The sequence below is a fragment of the Centrocercus urophasianus genome, unplaced genomic scaffold (assembly GCF_019232065.1).
Source record: "Centrocercus urophasianus isolate 14NV4802_14NV808 unplaced genomic scaffold, USGS_Curo_1.0 seq_23, whole genome shotgun sequence".
Taxonomy (NCBI): domain Eukaryota; kingdom Metazoa; phylum Chordata; class Aves; order Galliformes; family Phasianidae; genus Centrocercus; species Centrocercus urophasianus.
In genome coordinates this window covers 10,685,623-10,703,029 of record NW_024884789.1, presented here as the reverse complement: position 1 = coordinate 10,703,029, position 17,407 = coordinate 10,685,623, and the positions used below count along the sequence as shown (strand labels likewise).

Here is a 17,407-nt window from a genome sequence, read left to right as displayed (position 1 = left end):
GAAGGTATAAAAGTAACCTAGCTGCAATAAATCATTCTTTCAAGTCTGATATATATGTTTTCAAATTCCTGTAGACCACTTCTATGCTGTTTTGACCTAAATGTGCAGCTCTTATCCATCAACAATTCCATTCTGACCTAATTCATTACCCTTGACTGGAACAAACAGTTATTTATTGGTTGTGAGTAGTTTTTGCATGCTACTTGAATAAATCTTTGTCTGCCGGACCTGCACCTGAGAGCAGTGGTCCAAAGGACCAGATTAATTAACGTAATTAAGTTTTCTAAACAAGTATATAAACTATAAACAGAAAAATGTTTAAATGACTTTGGAGGAAAAGCTGAATATAAACTTTTTGTTCCTTAGTTAGTTTTATCAAGGCACTTTATCCTGAAAGCCTCTTTCTTTAGTTTATGTGGTAAGGACACTGAAGCTTACTGAAAATGGAAAATCTTTGCCAGAGAATGCTGGCAGTAAACCCAGAAAATCTTTTTCTTCTTGACCGAAGAAGAGACTCATCATTAGGCTAGTAGAGATGCCAACAAATATCTAACTATGCTCTACAAATTTCCATATATTTTCCATTTGCAGCAAGAAACTTGGGTAGTTACGTAGCTCTGCTGTAAAGGACCAAGTCTAAACCTGAGGCTGGAGGAAATCAATATTAGTACCATACTACTACTACTGTAGTTACATTAGTACATGTATTTTTTTTTAAGCATGATAGCTTTCTGTATTTTAAATCATTTCATAGTCTTGAAGTCAAATTTAGCATTCTTCAGATGTTTTCGAAAACAGATGATTAGAACTTTCACACCAAGTACTGCTATGTCCAACTGGAGGGGTGGGAGGATGAAACGAAGTTCCAGGATGAGTCCTAGAATTTAGCACAAACAGGCAGGTGATTTTGACCCTCAAATGTCTGACCTTGCGCCGTTTGAAAAGCAGGGCTGAACTTCATCTGAACTTGACGGTTTAAAAAGTAGTCAGGAATCCTGTGTATAGTGTGGCATCACCTGACAACAGGACTGTTTTGAGAATTTGGACTTATTGCATTGCAGTGGAATTTATGGCCAGAACACGTTGTGTTGTGCAGGCAAATAAGTGGATGCTTGGTGTAGTGGTTTAGTTGCAACAAAATGTTTTATGTTATATCTTTACCTGGGAATGAAGAGCATTTCTTGAAGTGGCTGAGAACACCCTGTAATGTTAATGCTGATCCCCTTTAATCACTGTGATTCTTGTCTGGGCTTCTTGGTGTAAAAACCATCTCCAGCAGAGGCTGCCTTTCTATTGGGTGCATGGATAAGTCATTGTTTTTCTGGATGTTGTTAAGTCCACTTCCTTTCATTGTCTGCACTCTGCACCGTCTCAGAAGAGTCACCAGAATTGCTTTCATCATTACCATGGCAATAAACTTTCCTACACAGCCCCGGGGGCCAAATCCAAATGGCTGGAAATAGCGTGATGGAACCTGTGCAGAATAACATGAGGAATAAACTTTAAGGCAAAATTTTCTTGATAAAATCAGGTAGAAAAATGCTGGAAATCTGTAGTGTGGATAGGGAAGAAGCATGGAAAGAATCTTTTAAGGAAAATTGCTTCCTTCCTTATTTCTAAGCTATGTCTTGGCTTCACACTGCTGCTGCTGTTACTGAATGGTCTTCCCACACAAGTCAGGCCAAAACATGGAAATAAATACAGGAAATAACTGTGCCTTTTCAAATGCAAAGGTAGCAGGAAAGGTAAAGTTGAAGCAGTTGAATTCTGCCACGTGTTTCATTTTGCTTGTCCCCTGAGAACTACAGGGATTTTATCACAGGCTGTGAATAGAGTGAAGGTTTCACTTTAATATGTGCTAAAGTACATTTAAAAACTTCTGAACATTTTCAAAATGTGATTCTGAGAAATGAGCAATTTTCTCATAAAATGCAATGTTGAAAATCTTTTTTTTTAATATTTATAAAATGATTATCTCTTGTTCTATCAACTAAAATGTGAAATGTAAGATTTCCAGAACTGCTGAAGAATGCATAGAAAACTTCTCCTACCTTTGTCAACACCGAATAGATCAACTATCCAAACAGTCCCCTGAAACATGAATGTTACTGCTTATGATGTACCAAGGCACTTGGTATGAATAAAGAAAAGCAATTAGGTAATTTTTTTCTTCATTAATGTATTAAAAAGAATGTTAGCTGTGTGCTTTTGATTTCCTTTTGAATCCGGAATTAGAATACAGAAGGATGCTTCATATTAAATTTTCTAGAGAAATTATCCTTTCCCCTCATTTTTTACCTGTTCAAATCATTTCAAATAAACTGAGATACATACTTTTTCAAAAACAATAGATAAATACAAATGCTTATAATACAAAGCAAGGGCAGCAGCTGGCAGTATAGCTCAATGGCAAGCACGCAGCCTGTGAAAATGGAAAAATATTTAGATTCTAACAATGTCATCTTATAAATAATGGTGTGGATTGCTACTTGCTTAGAGAATTGTGAGAGAATTGTGCTTGCTAGAATAATTATGTGGCAAACATCATACATCAAATCAGTTAGAAAATATGTGGCTAAACATTTGGTCAAGGGGAAATATTTTTAGAAGCTAAGTGTGCTTATAAAATAAGCAAGAAATTCATTTTTATAGAACTGTCTAGAATGAAAACAATGGGTGGCAAAATGGAATTACATTGAGTAGTTCAGTAAACTTGATCAGTTACTCTATCTCTGATTTTTCTACATGTTTCTGGCTTGAGCATACATAACCTTTTCTCCCTCATTTCTTAATTGTCTTCATGTGTTTTACTATTTCTGAAGTATCACAGTGGCTCTTTATTTCTTTAGAACTGAAGTTTCTTGTTGTGAGCACTTATGTGTGCATCTTCTAACATCTCAGGGAAAAAAAAGTTTTGCCTGGTAGTAAAATGAATTCAGATTTGCTATTCAGTTGGTCAAAATGAGTTATGACAGCTGTAGAAAGGATTAACCCTTTAGCTTTAGCCCCATACAACTTTTATACCTGACAGGCCACTAGACCATATAAAGAGGATGCTTATATACCATGAAAATCTGTTCATACGTGAAAAAAGGCTAACATTGCACAGCTGAGATTCCCTTAACAGGGAAATTGGTAATGCCTTCCATTCTTGCATGGCTGGCTGTTTGTTCTAGAGATGTAGCTAACTGCCTCCTAGCTGTGCTAGCTAGCACTTAATATTTCATATTTTGTGTCCTCTCTTTCTTGGATAGCAGCATCTTTCATTTCCACCTGCACTTGTTAACAGTCAAAAACAAGGAGTCAAATTTGCCATGGAACTGGTCTGTCTTTTTTCAGTGCACTTCTAATTTCTCCATATGATTACTGCTGAACAAGTATATTTTTGGTAGACAATTCATTTGATCAGTAATCAGAAGAGCAAAGTTCTGAATGGAAAGAATCTCAAGAATAATTTACAGTAGTAGGGGGTTACAAATAGAAAAAATCCTTTTGGGAGTTGGAGTGAAACTTAGATTAAATGGTGTGTTGCACTGGGACAGTATTACCCAGCATTTGCATTACTGAACTGATTAAAATTTAGGATTGCCAATTCAGTCTATAAAAGATGAGTATTTTTACTTAATGTTTGTTTGTATTTATTAATACATAAAATGGGTGCCAGAGTCTGTCTCTTGGGAATTACTGTGCTGCTTCACTTCACCAGAGATTCCCTGCACTGCCTCAGATCTTTATGTACTGCTTGCATGGCTGTAGCTCCCTAAAGACTCTCTATTTTTGCCTAGCGTCAGAGATGGTGGTAAAGGTGTGTGTCTTGGACAGTCTTCAGTGGCATTTTTAAATTGAGATGCCTGCAAAAATTCTTGTTTTCAATGATGTTATTTTTGAATGATAAGACACTTCGATGGAAAAATGCCCACCTAGCTCTAATTAAAACAATAGTAATAAGCAGGATGTACACCTGGCTAGATAGGCAGTTAGTCAAGGGGAAAACAGCCTTGGTCACAAAGGTCTTGATCAAAATAGAAGGAACATACATTGTCAACAAATAATATCCAATATCCTGTAGGAAATAAGGTGGAAAACTTACATTCTTCTCAAAGTTTTCAAGAGAAAACTCATTCGGTTTTGGGAAGAATTCAAGCTTGTGCATACGTCCAATGTTAAGAATAATGTTTGTCCCCTTTTTCACAGGATAGCCATCAATTACATCATCTTGCAAAGCTTTTCTCATGATTAAGTCCACAACTGGCTGGTATCTCATGCTCTCATAAATAAAATTCTCCACAATTTTGAGGTTTGGCATGTCATCACTCTGTACATCTCTGTCACCTTCAGGAATAAAACAAATGGTGAAGCAGTTGGTTATGAATTTATTAGATGCATCATACAAATTCCACAATATTTTGGGAAGATTTTCAGTTCCTGAAATGGCAGGAAGTACCCATCAGCTTCTGTGTAATTTCATGTATCCTTTCCATTTGGAAACCCACCCCCCACCTAGTGAGCAATACAGGACAAGGAGAAGGCTGAGGTACTCAACACATTTTGCCTCAGTCTTCACTGGCAAAGCACAGTTTGTTTTAGTGGACTTCAAGATAGTTGTACTCTGATATATAAGGATTTTATAGCAGTTGTATGTAGTGATGAATATGAGGCTAACCTCTGATACTATATTCCAAGTACAGTAAGAAAAACCCTTTGTGCTATGTTGTGGTGGAAGATTTTGCTGCTGTTATGCCGAACAGGATTCAAAGTGTTTGCAGGAACCGGTAAAGTGACAAGAAGGCTCACTATTTGGATTTCCCAGATATTCCTGGATTTCCTTCAGTTGTAACACTTTTGGATCATTCAGAAAAATTTCCCTAAGAAGACAAAGGGAAAGGCAGTCTCCTAACTCAAGTAGGAAAAAGAGGCTGAAACAATGACAAGAAGTTTGAGGTAACATCATAGCCCTTCCTTTGTATTTGAGACTGAAAGTACCTTAGAGAAAGAGGAAAGGATTTTTAATATGCTTGCCAGTGCTTAACTGACCACAGGACTGGATGAAGTTAGTTTCTATGTAGTTTGGTGGAGTTCAAACTTTGAATGAAGGCTAGAGAAAGGGAGAATACAACCTTAAAATATTTTGATTGTTTTGAGTAGTTCATCATTAGTATTTAAAGAGGAGACCAGTTTGAGATCAAAATGGATGACAGCAGAATGATATAACAATTGTAGTTTTCTTTAACGTTACCGTTCTGCGGTCATAGTGAAACTTCGGTTCTGTGAGAGAAATATTGATGTTTAGAAGTATTTGAAATGAGTGTCCCCTTTTACTATTGCAAGGTAAATTGAAAATAATTTCATTGGAACTTCTGAGGTGATTTATACTGCTGTTTTTATGGGATAAGTATTTTTTTCTCAGAATTCTCAATTCTGATGAATCCTGATAGAATTTATCTTAAAAATGGTTCATCTTTCTCTTGATCTTGAATAAATTTGTCCACATAAAGTGGTAGCTCGTATACATTAGAGCAAACAATTATGTTAGAAGAAAATCCTTAGAATTTTCAGACGTTGAGTGAGAAACTAGATCACTGCACAAGCAAAATTATATTCCTGCACCACTGACTTTGCAACCCCTACTTACCCATAACAGTTTCAATCTCTCTCATCATCATCTCCTCCACTGTGGGGTGCTCTGCAATCAGTATTAGCATAAAGAAGAGAGTCACAGACAGAGTGTCAGGAGCAGCGATCATCATCTCCAGCACACACTGGTTCACGTTCTCAGCAGTCAGATCTCCCCTGTTCTAGAAAAATTGGGGAAAAAATTGGGGAAAATGTTGACTGCCGACCTGATGCCAAACATCCCATAGCAGTAGTATGGAATGGACCTAGAATACATTTAAATGAAAATCAAGATCTTGATTTTCACAAGTCTCATCCCTTATCTTTTAAGAAGGATTCTTTTTTCTTTTGATATAAATATGTTTTAATAGGTGCATATGATTTTACGAAAAAGTGAGGCTTTGTTCTTATCTCAGATTCTTACTGATTTATTACCTTTCCCCACACAGTATGTGAGCTGTCAGAGATTATGCAAGATAGGATTTACAGTACTTGGGGCCTTTGCAAGTAAAAGGCAATGCATCAAGATAAAACATGGGGGTTAAAGAGAGAGCATATCCCTGGATGCTTGTCACTCAATGGTTTTCAGGATGCCGTTTAAGGTGTGAATAACCAGGATGCTGTTTAAGCCACCTGATTGAGGGACTCCTTCAAACTGACTAACTTGTATCCCTTCTTGATGATCTGAATTTGATATGTGATCTCTAAATTGTAAATTCTCTATTGCTATTGAAAGAAAATGGACAGAAAAATCAAAGTTGGCAAACTTTTAGTATATTGCCAATACCTGTGCAAAAATCAGCTGGGATGCAAAATCCATGTGCTCATCCAACTTTTCAACAGAGGAAAGCTTTTGTCGTTTCTGTTCTATTAAGATTTCCATTGCTCCTTTCAAATCTTTGCTGAAAGTGGATAAAATCCAATATATTAATATTTGAAACCTTTTAGTGTATGATTAAGTATAGATAATGTTCAGAAACATGAAGGTTATACCCATGAAAACATCTAAGGATAGAATTTCAGTATTCTTTAGAATGGCTACATGGTAATTTGCAAAAGCAGCAGTACTGAGGGTTTTTATATTTCTGATAAAATAATTTCTTCTTAGATTGGACTGAAATCTTATTTTTTGGAATTGAAGGGTTGAAACCTCTCTATATATCTAAACGAAATAAAAAAATATATATTAGCTTGATGGTAGAGTTGGTTTTTTTTTTTTTTTTTTTAGAATTATATGATGAGACATACTGTCAACAGTATGCATTTTGATTTTGGAAAAATGACATTGAATAGCTTTTATTTTGCATTTTCAATTAGTTACAGATTTGAAGGCCACGTTCTTGTAGAAAGACTGTGCTTATAGGGGGGTAAATACACTTAAAATTCAAGCTTGGTAAGCTTCTCTTTATATACAGTATAAAACAGCAAATCAGAGCATCAAATCAGAAGAGGAAGTTTGTACTTTTACAAACAGGAAGGTGGCAAAACCTATTTATTCCTTACTTAAAGAAAAAAAATGTTGAAATGCATTGTCATATTAAACACCAAGTTTTAGCTCAAAACTCAGCCACTGACCAAAAAAAATGCACATTGCAGACACCAGTAAGTAGAATTAGATGGAGGGATTATGGAATTATTTTGATAAGAAAATTAGAACTGTGTAGACAAGGACTTTAAATGGCCCCTGAGATCAGCCTCTTCATAGCATTTTTCTTTCCTGGGTTTGTAGAAAGTGGCCGTCAGTCAGTCACCATTGAAATTTTTACAATTCACATTCTAAGAGAATGATTTGGAGAAAGATCTTTCTAGAAAGTAAGAATCTTAGGCAAATCTGTAGTAATTGTTGATACTTACGCTGCCTCTTCATACTTCTTGCAAAGCCAAGAAATCTTAAAAAATATGTCGGGCTTTAATAGAAGAGCTTGCCAAGCATCAAAGTAGTTCTGAATCTTAAGAACAATGGCACTTTCTGAAAATAGATGTAAATAAACAGCAGTATAAAATCTAAACTTCAATAGTCAAACAGCAGAAATGCTTCAGGGAAATTAATAAGGAGGCCCTGCTCCTGCTAAGTTGACAGGATAAACATTTTTTAGTAGATGCTGTTGGGATTGTAGAACATTGTAGATGAGGTACATTTCTTTGTAGAAACTCTTGGTAGATAGGGAAAAGGAGATGGTGTGTCAACTAGAGATGTTCTCCCATGGGAGAACAGAAGCAGAACTCTCTTGCAGTGTGTTGAAATGTGTAAATTTATGTATCGTGGTAATATTATTTTGGTCAAATGGACTTGGGGGTGAAAGAATCAGAGAGAAGATTGGGTTAATTTTCATTGCAATAATTTCATTTGGTGGGAAGGTTTTTGATTCTTACATGGCGATAATGTTGGGATTGAAGCATAAAAACTTCTTTAGATGTGAAAAGCTTTGTATATATATATATATATATATACATATGTATATATACACACATATATATATGTTTGATCTATTTGATCCAAAAAATATTCTCATGATTAGAATTATTTACCAATTTCAGCAAATCATTTAGGGATGTAATAGTGTGTCCTTGTTCTGTTCTCTGAAACAATAACTCTAAGTGATGTCAACAAACATTTCTTGTTTATGCACATGAAATATAAAATAAAGCTGTTGGTACCATCCAAAGGGACCCCTAAAAAGAGCTTGTTAGATGTGTCAAGCATGATCCGTCTCATGAGGTTCAACACATTGACGTTTCCTACTTCAGTGGTCACTTCTTCTAGTTTGTCCAGGTGAACAATTGTTGATTCAACACAAATGGCTATCATGCGCACAAGACCGGGACCAGACAGGGCTGTAAATACAAAGATGCAAGATGATCAAAAGCTTCATTAAATTTTATACTTTATTACTAATTTGCTAGCAATTAGGATGTGAGTAAAAAGTTTTTAAAAAAACGTAGCCTAAGTGGCTGGAATAAAATCATTCTGCATTTTTAGTTAGAATGGCAAGAAACACAAAGACCAAACTTCACTTGCATCCATCCACTTTGTGTTTAGTGTTGGTTCACGCCATGTTAGGCGTTTGGCACTATTTGTGCTGCTTTTTGGTGCAGGAGGTATATATCCTCTGTAGAGGCACTGTGGGCAGCCTGTCTCGCTCACAAGTACACTGAGCAGGGATGTTAGTTTGGGGGCTCATAGGGAGGACAACCAGCTTTTCTGGGAATGCATCTCCTGGGTAAACAGCACAGAAGCTCTGCAATAAGCTGCTTGCAACCTATGGTGCTGCTGTGGACATATTGAAGCTTGCTCTAGTAGAACACTGTGCATTAGCCTATATTAGTCTGTTCAGCTGTGGATGCTGGAGATAATGTCATGAGGGATATTTTCTGTCTTTTCATTTCAAGAAACCAAACGTTCTTCTGCTGTGTAATTCAGTGGGATTTTATGACGAGCTTTAGCTGGAATGAACTCAGCACTGAGTGCCCCAGGTACTCTGATTAAATTACTTTTCCATGTAAGAACTTCTGTAATTGCCTGAAGTACGTTATTTGGTCAAATACATGTGGAGAGGGGTTGTACATTTGCAATTGAGAAGAGAGGCTGTCTGGCTCATAAATTGAGAGAGCTAGTAGTTCTAGGAATATGTAGGAAAGATATTATTTTTTCCTGCTGTCTTCAGCCAGCAAAGAGCAGCTGATAGTTTTCAATTTCAAAATCAAGTACGAAAGGCCTGGATATCATAGGAAGTGTGGACAGAAACGTGGACAGAATCTGCTAACTACATTTATGGAAGTGCTACTGAGCTAATGTGAATATTGGAATAATTGTGAATACTTGTAATTGAAATTACAAGTAATTTCAATTATTTTTACACTTGATTTGTGGGCATTATTTTTTTTTTCTTTTCAAATACCATAACAAGCACAGTAAATGTGAAAGAACGTGTGTGAAAAAGTGTTTTGAGATCATAAACAGAGAACTGTTCTCTCTAGTTTAATTATGCAAAGGACACACAACATTTCAGAAAGAAACAGACCATGTGATAGAGTGGCACGGTGTGTTAATGCGCACTGACCTACCTTTGGTGAAGAAGGGTCGGATTTCCTTCCAGTGTGCTGGGTTGTTATTAAATATAATCCCATTTTCATACATGCCAATGCACTGTAATCCAAGCTTGCTCCCAAATCGAGAAACGTAATTCCAGTGTTTCATTACGTGGAATACGCTTGAGGATCTGAGAAAGAGAAGTGGGGAGAAAAGAATAAAATGCAATTTCAAAGATTATACATAGAATGTTTTTCTGATACTCTCAGAAGGGCTGACTTGCATTCTTAGTTTATTCTTGACATTAAATGTTGCTCCCATTACATAATTAAAAAAATGATTGAATGGCTTCAGAATTTATATTAGAGCATCAATGTATTCTATCTGTATTTGAACCAGATAAAATACAGTTTCTGATACAGTTTCAGTTAAAATACAAAGGTCACCAAGAGATTTTAATTTAAATAGTGTTTGTACTCTTATAACTTGTACTTCTGATAGGGATCTGTACGTATACTCAGGCAATAACCAGTATCAGATGTTTTAGGAAATTATGTAAAATAGTGACAGATTTGTACATTCTCATATAGTGGAATTCTTCTTCTAACATTAGATCAGTGGTTTTAAATTGATTTCTTTTAAATTTGATATTTGATTTATTTTTCCTTAACGTATTTTTGATGGACATATATAACTCAATCCTACTAACAGCTAATGTGTGCTTTTTAAAATCACTACAGGGGACTTGCTAAGACCCTCAAATGCTCATAACAGAGGCTAAGTATCACTGCCCTAGAAAACTGCAGGTTATATATTGAGCAAAAATATGAGGAATAACACACCGTGAATAAATGAAGCAGCGGAACTGAAGATGTGTTTTACATCCATGTACATTTCTATTCCTTTTATGGTAACGTTCACTGCAGTTGATTGTCTGTGTTTCCAGAAGTACCATCCATTGTATTCTACCAATTTCTGTAGTCCTTGGCCAATATTTTGGGAAGAATGGTATATCTCTATCTGTTAGTCAATCAATCTATCTATTCATCTACCCTTCTAATTCGTATGTAGGGGTTTGCCGTGAACAGCTTAACTCCAACTGACTCCAGTTCTGATATCTATTACTTCCTTGAGTAAGAAAAAGGCAGTAATATGGCAGATTTAAGGGAGTATGATTACTACTTTCATTCAAGGGCATTAAAGATTACAAATTCTGTTTATTTCAATGCATTTAGTATTTGTGTTGTGAGGCATCAGTTTCTCTGTGATGAATAAAATTACCCAGACAGTTGATAACTTCATCATGATGCGTGTTAAACTTCAACTATGATTCTGTAGCTATTTGGCCATTCCTGGACACGCACAGAAAGCCTAAATGTAGTTGGAACTTTTGGTTATGCAGCATCATAATATTATCAAGAGGAATTATTCATACAAAAGTATATTAAATTGAAAATTTTCTAAAGCCAGATATGTAGGATGAATGTTCCTAAATAGAAATATAGGTGAATCCAGTACATCTGTTCTTCTGTTTTTACACTTAACGAGGTTTGTTTTCACATATGTTGGCCAACAGGTTGTGACTAACCCTATCGCTTTGAGATATTTCCTTTAGAGGGAGATAGCATTTTAGCAATGCCAACATGATGAAAATCTGATGAAATGGAAGCTAACCAAAAAGAAGTAAAGCAGTGCTGTAAAGATTATATGTTATGTGGTACAAGTAAACAAATACAGACCAAGGAGGAGTGTACACTTACAGAGGTTGGAATATTGTTTGGTTTTGGAGTGAATTTATGAAGCACTCCATAAAAAAGTGATTTTTTTGTTGTTTTTTTTTGTTTTTGCTTTTGTTTGTTTTTAAAGTTAGATATTAGTTCTCCATGTGATGTCAGTGCTTTTAAGCAGAAGATGCCTGAAGAAAGGTGATGTATGGCCTGTAATGTCTGATGCATCTATAGCTTTTGTTTCTTAGCAGCACTCCTGAGAAATCCTGTTAGAGTTGTCTTTTCTGCATTGTCTTTCATAAAACTTTACATAATGAGAGCTGAATATGCATTGATTGATATTGCTAATATTTTTTTTAATTAATTATGCATAGTAAATCTTTTACTACTGTTTTTTTTTTACTGCTTTTTTTTTTTTTTTTTTTAGTACTGTGTGTAATTGAATTCTAGGAGTAATCTCAGTAATTGGAGTGGAATTACTCATGATCCTGTAATGCTGCTTTCACTTAATTACTTTGCTGAATCGGAGCCATAATCTTCAAGAATTGTTCTCATTTTAAGGAGAATCTTAACACGGGAAACTAAAATTAGGCTTAAAGCTGTGTGGCAGTCAATCAGTCAGCATTCATGTGAAATGTGTCATCCCAATATTAAATGGAATAGTAACTTGTAAGTGTCTTTTAGGATTGGGTCATAATTCTTTATGTTCTTTTCCACTTAGAAAATGAGACTCCATCCAGTGGTAGTCTTTAGTAGAGACCTCAATAATCAAGTCTCTAAAGAAACAAAAGATTAGAAAAAGGTCTGCGAACAACAGGAAATAAGAGGGTTATGTTATGATAATTTTGTAAAGCAATTACTTCAATTCTACCTCAGAAAGTAGGAAAAACGTTGTAAATCTATGAAACAACTTTTTCATTTTCTTGAAGATAGAAAATAAGGTTTACTTGCTAATTATAAATGTTTCTTCACCGCTGATCCAAACTCTCACGAATTCTCCGTATGTCTTGTTGTAGTAGTTGCAGGCGTTACCTACTCCCATCCAGAGAAATCTCCCATGTGAAATGAGGGGCCCAATTCCCATGCAGTATCCTGGTCCTAAGGGAAAAATAAGGCAAGTTTTCTCTTGTCAGCGTTCACAGACAAGAATATGTCACCAAAAATCACCCCTCTGGAGACTGCCCTTTTTGCATTATGGCCAAGGTTTGCACTGGGCAAACGACATAAAATCCCTTTGTGAAGTTTTGTCTTACAGAAACTTGCACCTGCATTGCTGGAATCTGATTTATTATCTCTGAAAACCTACAAGCCATTCAGTGTGAATACAGCAAATAAAGTTCAGTATTTCTTTATGTGACTTCAAACCATTGCTTTGAGATTGCTTACAACCAGATGAGCAATGGCTAGGCACCAGAAAGAAGTGATGTAGAACAAATGCTCAACTTATTTATTTGTGATTTTAATGAATCATTTGAGTGATCTTGGCAATAGCACCTACAAAGTTGAATATCCTTGTTATGTAATTAAGTATAATTTTTTTAATCTCTCTTAATGTAATTATATTTGTCTTAGTCAATAATACTAGAGTGAGAAAATAGATTTTAGAGGAAAGAGTATTTTAGTGCTGTACATTTTTGAAAACAACATGCTGAAATAGGAGCTAAGAAAGGATTCATAAGCACTTAAAGTTATCAGCTAGAACCTACAGTAAGTCAGCACTGAATGTCCTTACAACAAAAAGGAGAGAGCATTACAGAATTAGCATGGCTATTGAATCATTTTTAAAGGAGGATTTTCTTCTTCACAGGATGCATACCTTGCCTCTACAATGCCTGTAAAAGACAAAAATCTGCTAAAATCTAAGTGATAGTACTTCTTGCTTCTAGTGCAGATAATTCAGTGAGCTTTAAGCATGCGACACATAAAAAGTAGGAATTTATAATGCACATGAAAATATGAACATATAGAATTTGTCAGATGACATTGTATCTTTCTAGCATATACACAACAGAAGCAAAAAAATGATGTATTTATATGGCTAGGCCATATTGTTAGGGAAGTGGTAAGGTTAAATAGAGCCTGATTTCTTTCATCAGTTACTTTAATGTCTGCATTATTATTAGAAAGCTTTGCTGTGTGCAATTATTATTCAGCATTCCCTTCCCATTTAAATTTGAAAAACTCTAGAAATACTTTGGCAGCTGTTAGGCGATATCATGGAGCTACCTTACCTGGAATTGATGATGTTTCTTCATGGTTCCATATTAGAAACAGAAGGCAGATGACAATGATGATAGGCACTGTGGCAGCTGGCATCAAGTCTGGTACCAGGCTGGTGAAGTAGTTCAGTGGATTCAAAGTTTCTGGTATCATCTTTTCCAAATGATTCTGCTTTGCTTTAGAGAGAGGGAGGGAGGGAGATAAAGAAGGGGAAAGAAAAGGGGCAGAGTTTTTTTTAAAGCTCAAAGCTCTATTCAGATCTGCTCGGTACCTTTCAACCTGCTGGAGGCCCTGTAAATGAGCAAATTACCTCTGAGGTAGCTGTGTTTTATAATGAGACTGACCTGGACTGCTTGCCAGGACAGGCTACGTCACAAGTTGAAAGAGACATGCAGCAGATACTCTCTTTGGCTGGAAAATAACAAAGCTTCTCTGACCTTGATATGAAAGCACACTTTTGGATGCTTTGGCTGTCAAACCTTTCATCTCCAGCATTGGCTTTGTTGGCCAGTACTGAGGGTTACTCCTTGCAAATTGCTAACCAAAACACAAGAAATTAAACTCTCAGCACACATGGAAGCATTGAATGAGTTCACCCATGGACTTTTATCTCTGTTTCATAGCCTCCTTCCTTCCTGCATGTCTGTAGTGTTAGTCCTTAATTTCCAGAAAGCTTACATTAGCTTTTCACTTTGTGTTTACAGCAGTTTGTTTGAAGGAATATACATACATACATACATACATACATACATATATATATATATATATATATATATATATGATAGTCAACCTTTGAGTGGAGTACAAAGTATTGTGTTTCTTTATGGCAATTCTGTTGGTGAACACTTTGAGAAAATTAGTTTCTGCTGTAACAAACGTGACCAAGGATTATCTGGTCCTTCAGGTTGTAGCCAACACTTTGAGCAGCATGGAAAAGCAAGCAGGTGGACAGCTCTGGGATGTACAGCAGGAGCAGAAGGATTCTTTGAAAATGTTTTGCCAATTTTTGATTTTAAATCATAACATACTAGGGGGAGGATGTGATGATATGAGTGAGAAAATCAATCTTGCATAACCACAGAGAGATTCAGCTTACATCTGCTCTGTAATAAGGCAAAACATTTTCTTAATTCTGCTCTAACAAGAAAAAGGAAAAAGTTTTCTTTGTTCCTCCCACCAGCAATGTTGTTCCTTAATAGGAAGCTTTTTGTTGGGTTTACTTTCAGCAAGTGTTCTTTCTTTTATCTCATGATTTGGTCTCGCAGATGAAAGAACAGCTAACTTTGTAGCACCCAAAGTTACTATCATCATGTTAAACTATGCCAAATAAGTGATAGGTGCTTTCTAGACAGTGAGAAATTGCTGTTTTCAAGCAAAATGTTTACAGACCAAACCATGCTGAAGAGAGGAGCAGCAGTGGCTCAAAACCTTGCAGGTGTATGTAATGTTCCTGTATTCTGGGTAATTGCTATGAAAGTCTTTGTGGTCCACACTGACCAAGACATGGTATGCCAGGTGACAGAAATGTGCACACAATTTCTAGCTAGCAGTATCCCTCTTGTGATATGTACATATCCTGTATGCATTCAGCTGTCACGCATGTTCTGAAAAAGGATTTTGTTACCAGAAAAATTGTTTAAATCACATAACAATATTTTAATTTCACCAATAAAAACTGCTACACACTAACGGTAATGTTTCTGTAATGATACAAGTGAAAATGCTAGCTTTGAATTGCACTGAGTACTATTTATGTGTATGTGTAGATAGAATCATAGAGTGGTCTTATTTAATCCAGTTCCTTTCACTGAGCTTACAACACACAGATATGGCTATGCTTCAGGCACATAAGTTCACTTCTTTATTACTTTCTCTCTGGATCTGACTTCATTTTACAGTTTTAAGTTTTTTTAGTGAGAGTCTTATCTTTTTTTTTTTTCCCCCCTCTATGATATGATAGCTACATCAGTGTGCACTTTACTGTTAGATTTATCATTCTTATATCCTGCACCTGACTGCCATGTAAATGAAAGGCAGTGAAAGTACTGTCTTTTATTTGGATCCATTTTGTACTCTGGAACCTGCCTGAAGCACACAAAGCATTAGGAAATGTGGCTCCTTTAGTATTTAAAACAAGAAATTGACACTGCTTGTACTGAGAAATTCTTTGCCCCATTTTGATAAATACGATCCAAGAACACTTCCAGGTTTGGAATTTCTAAATATTTTTTTGTTGGAAAAGTCAGCTTGGCGATGGAAAAATCATTTTGCAAATACTTCAGCTGAACTACTTGTCCTGCTTATGCTCATTTTCTGTGAAGAAAATCTCTCAAGAAAAACTAAAAATTCAGTAAGTAAACTTTATAGATATACAGTAAGCAGAACTGGAACACAGCTGAGGTGCATGGAAGAAGTTTTCACTATTCTTGGCTATTTGATCTTGAAATCTTCTGTGGGTGGTTTTCTTTTCCTTGCATCTGAGTGAGGTATGTGTCTGATAAGAGGGTTTTGTTGGTTCTGATTGTTGCTTATACAGGGGGAAGGGGATGGAAGGAAGCTTTTAAAGTCAGAGAGTGGGAGAGTTGGGAAAGAAGCTCATAAAGAAATGCTTTTGTGACATAAATTAATTGGATATGCATACAGGTAATTTTAGAGCTTAGCAGCTGTGAAGCACCTGCCAGCAGGGGGACCTATAGATCGTGGATCTTTAACACTTGATTGAAACACTGTGAGAAAATTCTGGGCACTGTTATGCACTCTTCTCTGCAGAAGGTGTTTCAGTGAGTGGTAAGAGGGTTTCACAGAAAAGAATTCCATGTATCTAAGTGAAAACTGTATTAATCCCCATCCTTAAAACTGCAACTTGATGCTTAATGGCTATGTTTAATAGAAGGGCAAGCTATGCTGTAGTTCATAGAAAAATAGAATATAGAATATTTTACAGAATCAGTGGCTGAAATTTACTGTTAATTTTGAGGAGCTCGTAAGAGTAGTAGAAAACTGTTGGAGACCCATTCTTGAGTCTTAGAATCCTTTCCTCAGCAGTATTTCAGGAAGGATATAGGGAAGAATCTGCTGCTTGTTATGAATCTCCAAATATGAGTGCCCCGTAACAGCATCTGAAGCAGTTTAACTAAAGTTTAACTAAACAGTTTGTAAAAGTGAAATTTTAAATAGACCGACTTCACACAAAAATAACTGTTGGATTATGCAGTTCTAGTAAGTCTTCATTTTTCCACATAAAACACTGTAGCCTCCCTCTCTTACTAGTAGCTGATTCTAGATATTGTCAGTTTACACCCAGTTAAGACTGACAATTTCATACAGTCTATAAAGCTTCAGACTTAATTTCCTTGCAAATGACTGCTTGTAGTGGTTTGCTTGTATTTGTTCTGCAGATTTTTCCTCAGTGTGCAACAGTCAGCAGGACGGTGGCTCAAAGTCTCTCTGCACTGGTGTTTCAGTTCATTTCAGCTGTTTGCTTTGATAGTATACCATGCTATGCTTCCCTTCCTATTACAAAGCAACTTAAGAGCCTGCAAACTGGGGTCATCTTTGATGCAAATAAACCAGGCAGTGTACTCAAGATCTGTGTCTCATGCATACCAACTTTAAGTGGGATTTCAAATAGCATAAAGTGCTTAGATCTAAAGTGAACCCTCTTGAAATGTATGTAGCATGGACCAACTCTACCAATTACTTTTCTTTTTGTAATAATTGCTTCTGTTGGACAATAGTGTTTTCTGATGTTGGCGTGGCCTAAAAGGAACACAGAACCTTTTGACAAATAAAATAGTTGTATTTGCTTTTTTTAAAC

At 36.0% G+C, this 17,407-nt stretch overlaps 2 protein-coding genes across 3 annotated transcripts in view; one reads left to right on the top strand and one right to left on the bottom strand.

Moving 5' to 3' along the window:
* The window catches only part of GLDN (gliomedin), a 73,753-nt gene that overhangs the window by 24,687 nt on the left and 31,659 nt on the right, over positions 1-17,407 (top strand). The window lies entirely within an intron of this gene.
* On the bottom strand, positions 1,226-13,743 carry LOC122163453 (aromatase). The gene is made up of 9 exons (XM_042824699.1): positions 13,602-13,743; positions 12,318-12,468; positions 9,679-9,833; positions 8,272-8,448; positions 7,468-7,582; positions 6,401-6,515; positions 5,633-5,795; positions 4,091-4,332; positions 1,226-1,474 (listed from the first exon to the last, which is right to left on the bottom strand). The coding sequence occupies exons 1-9, from the start codon at positions 13,741-13,743 to the stop codon at positions 1,226-1,228; spliced, it is 1,509 nt and encodes a 502-aa protein (XP_042680633.1).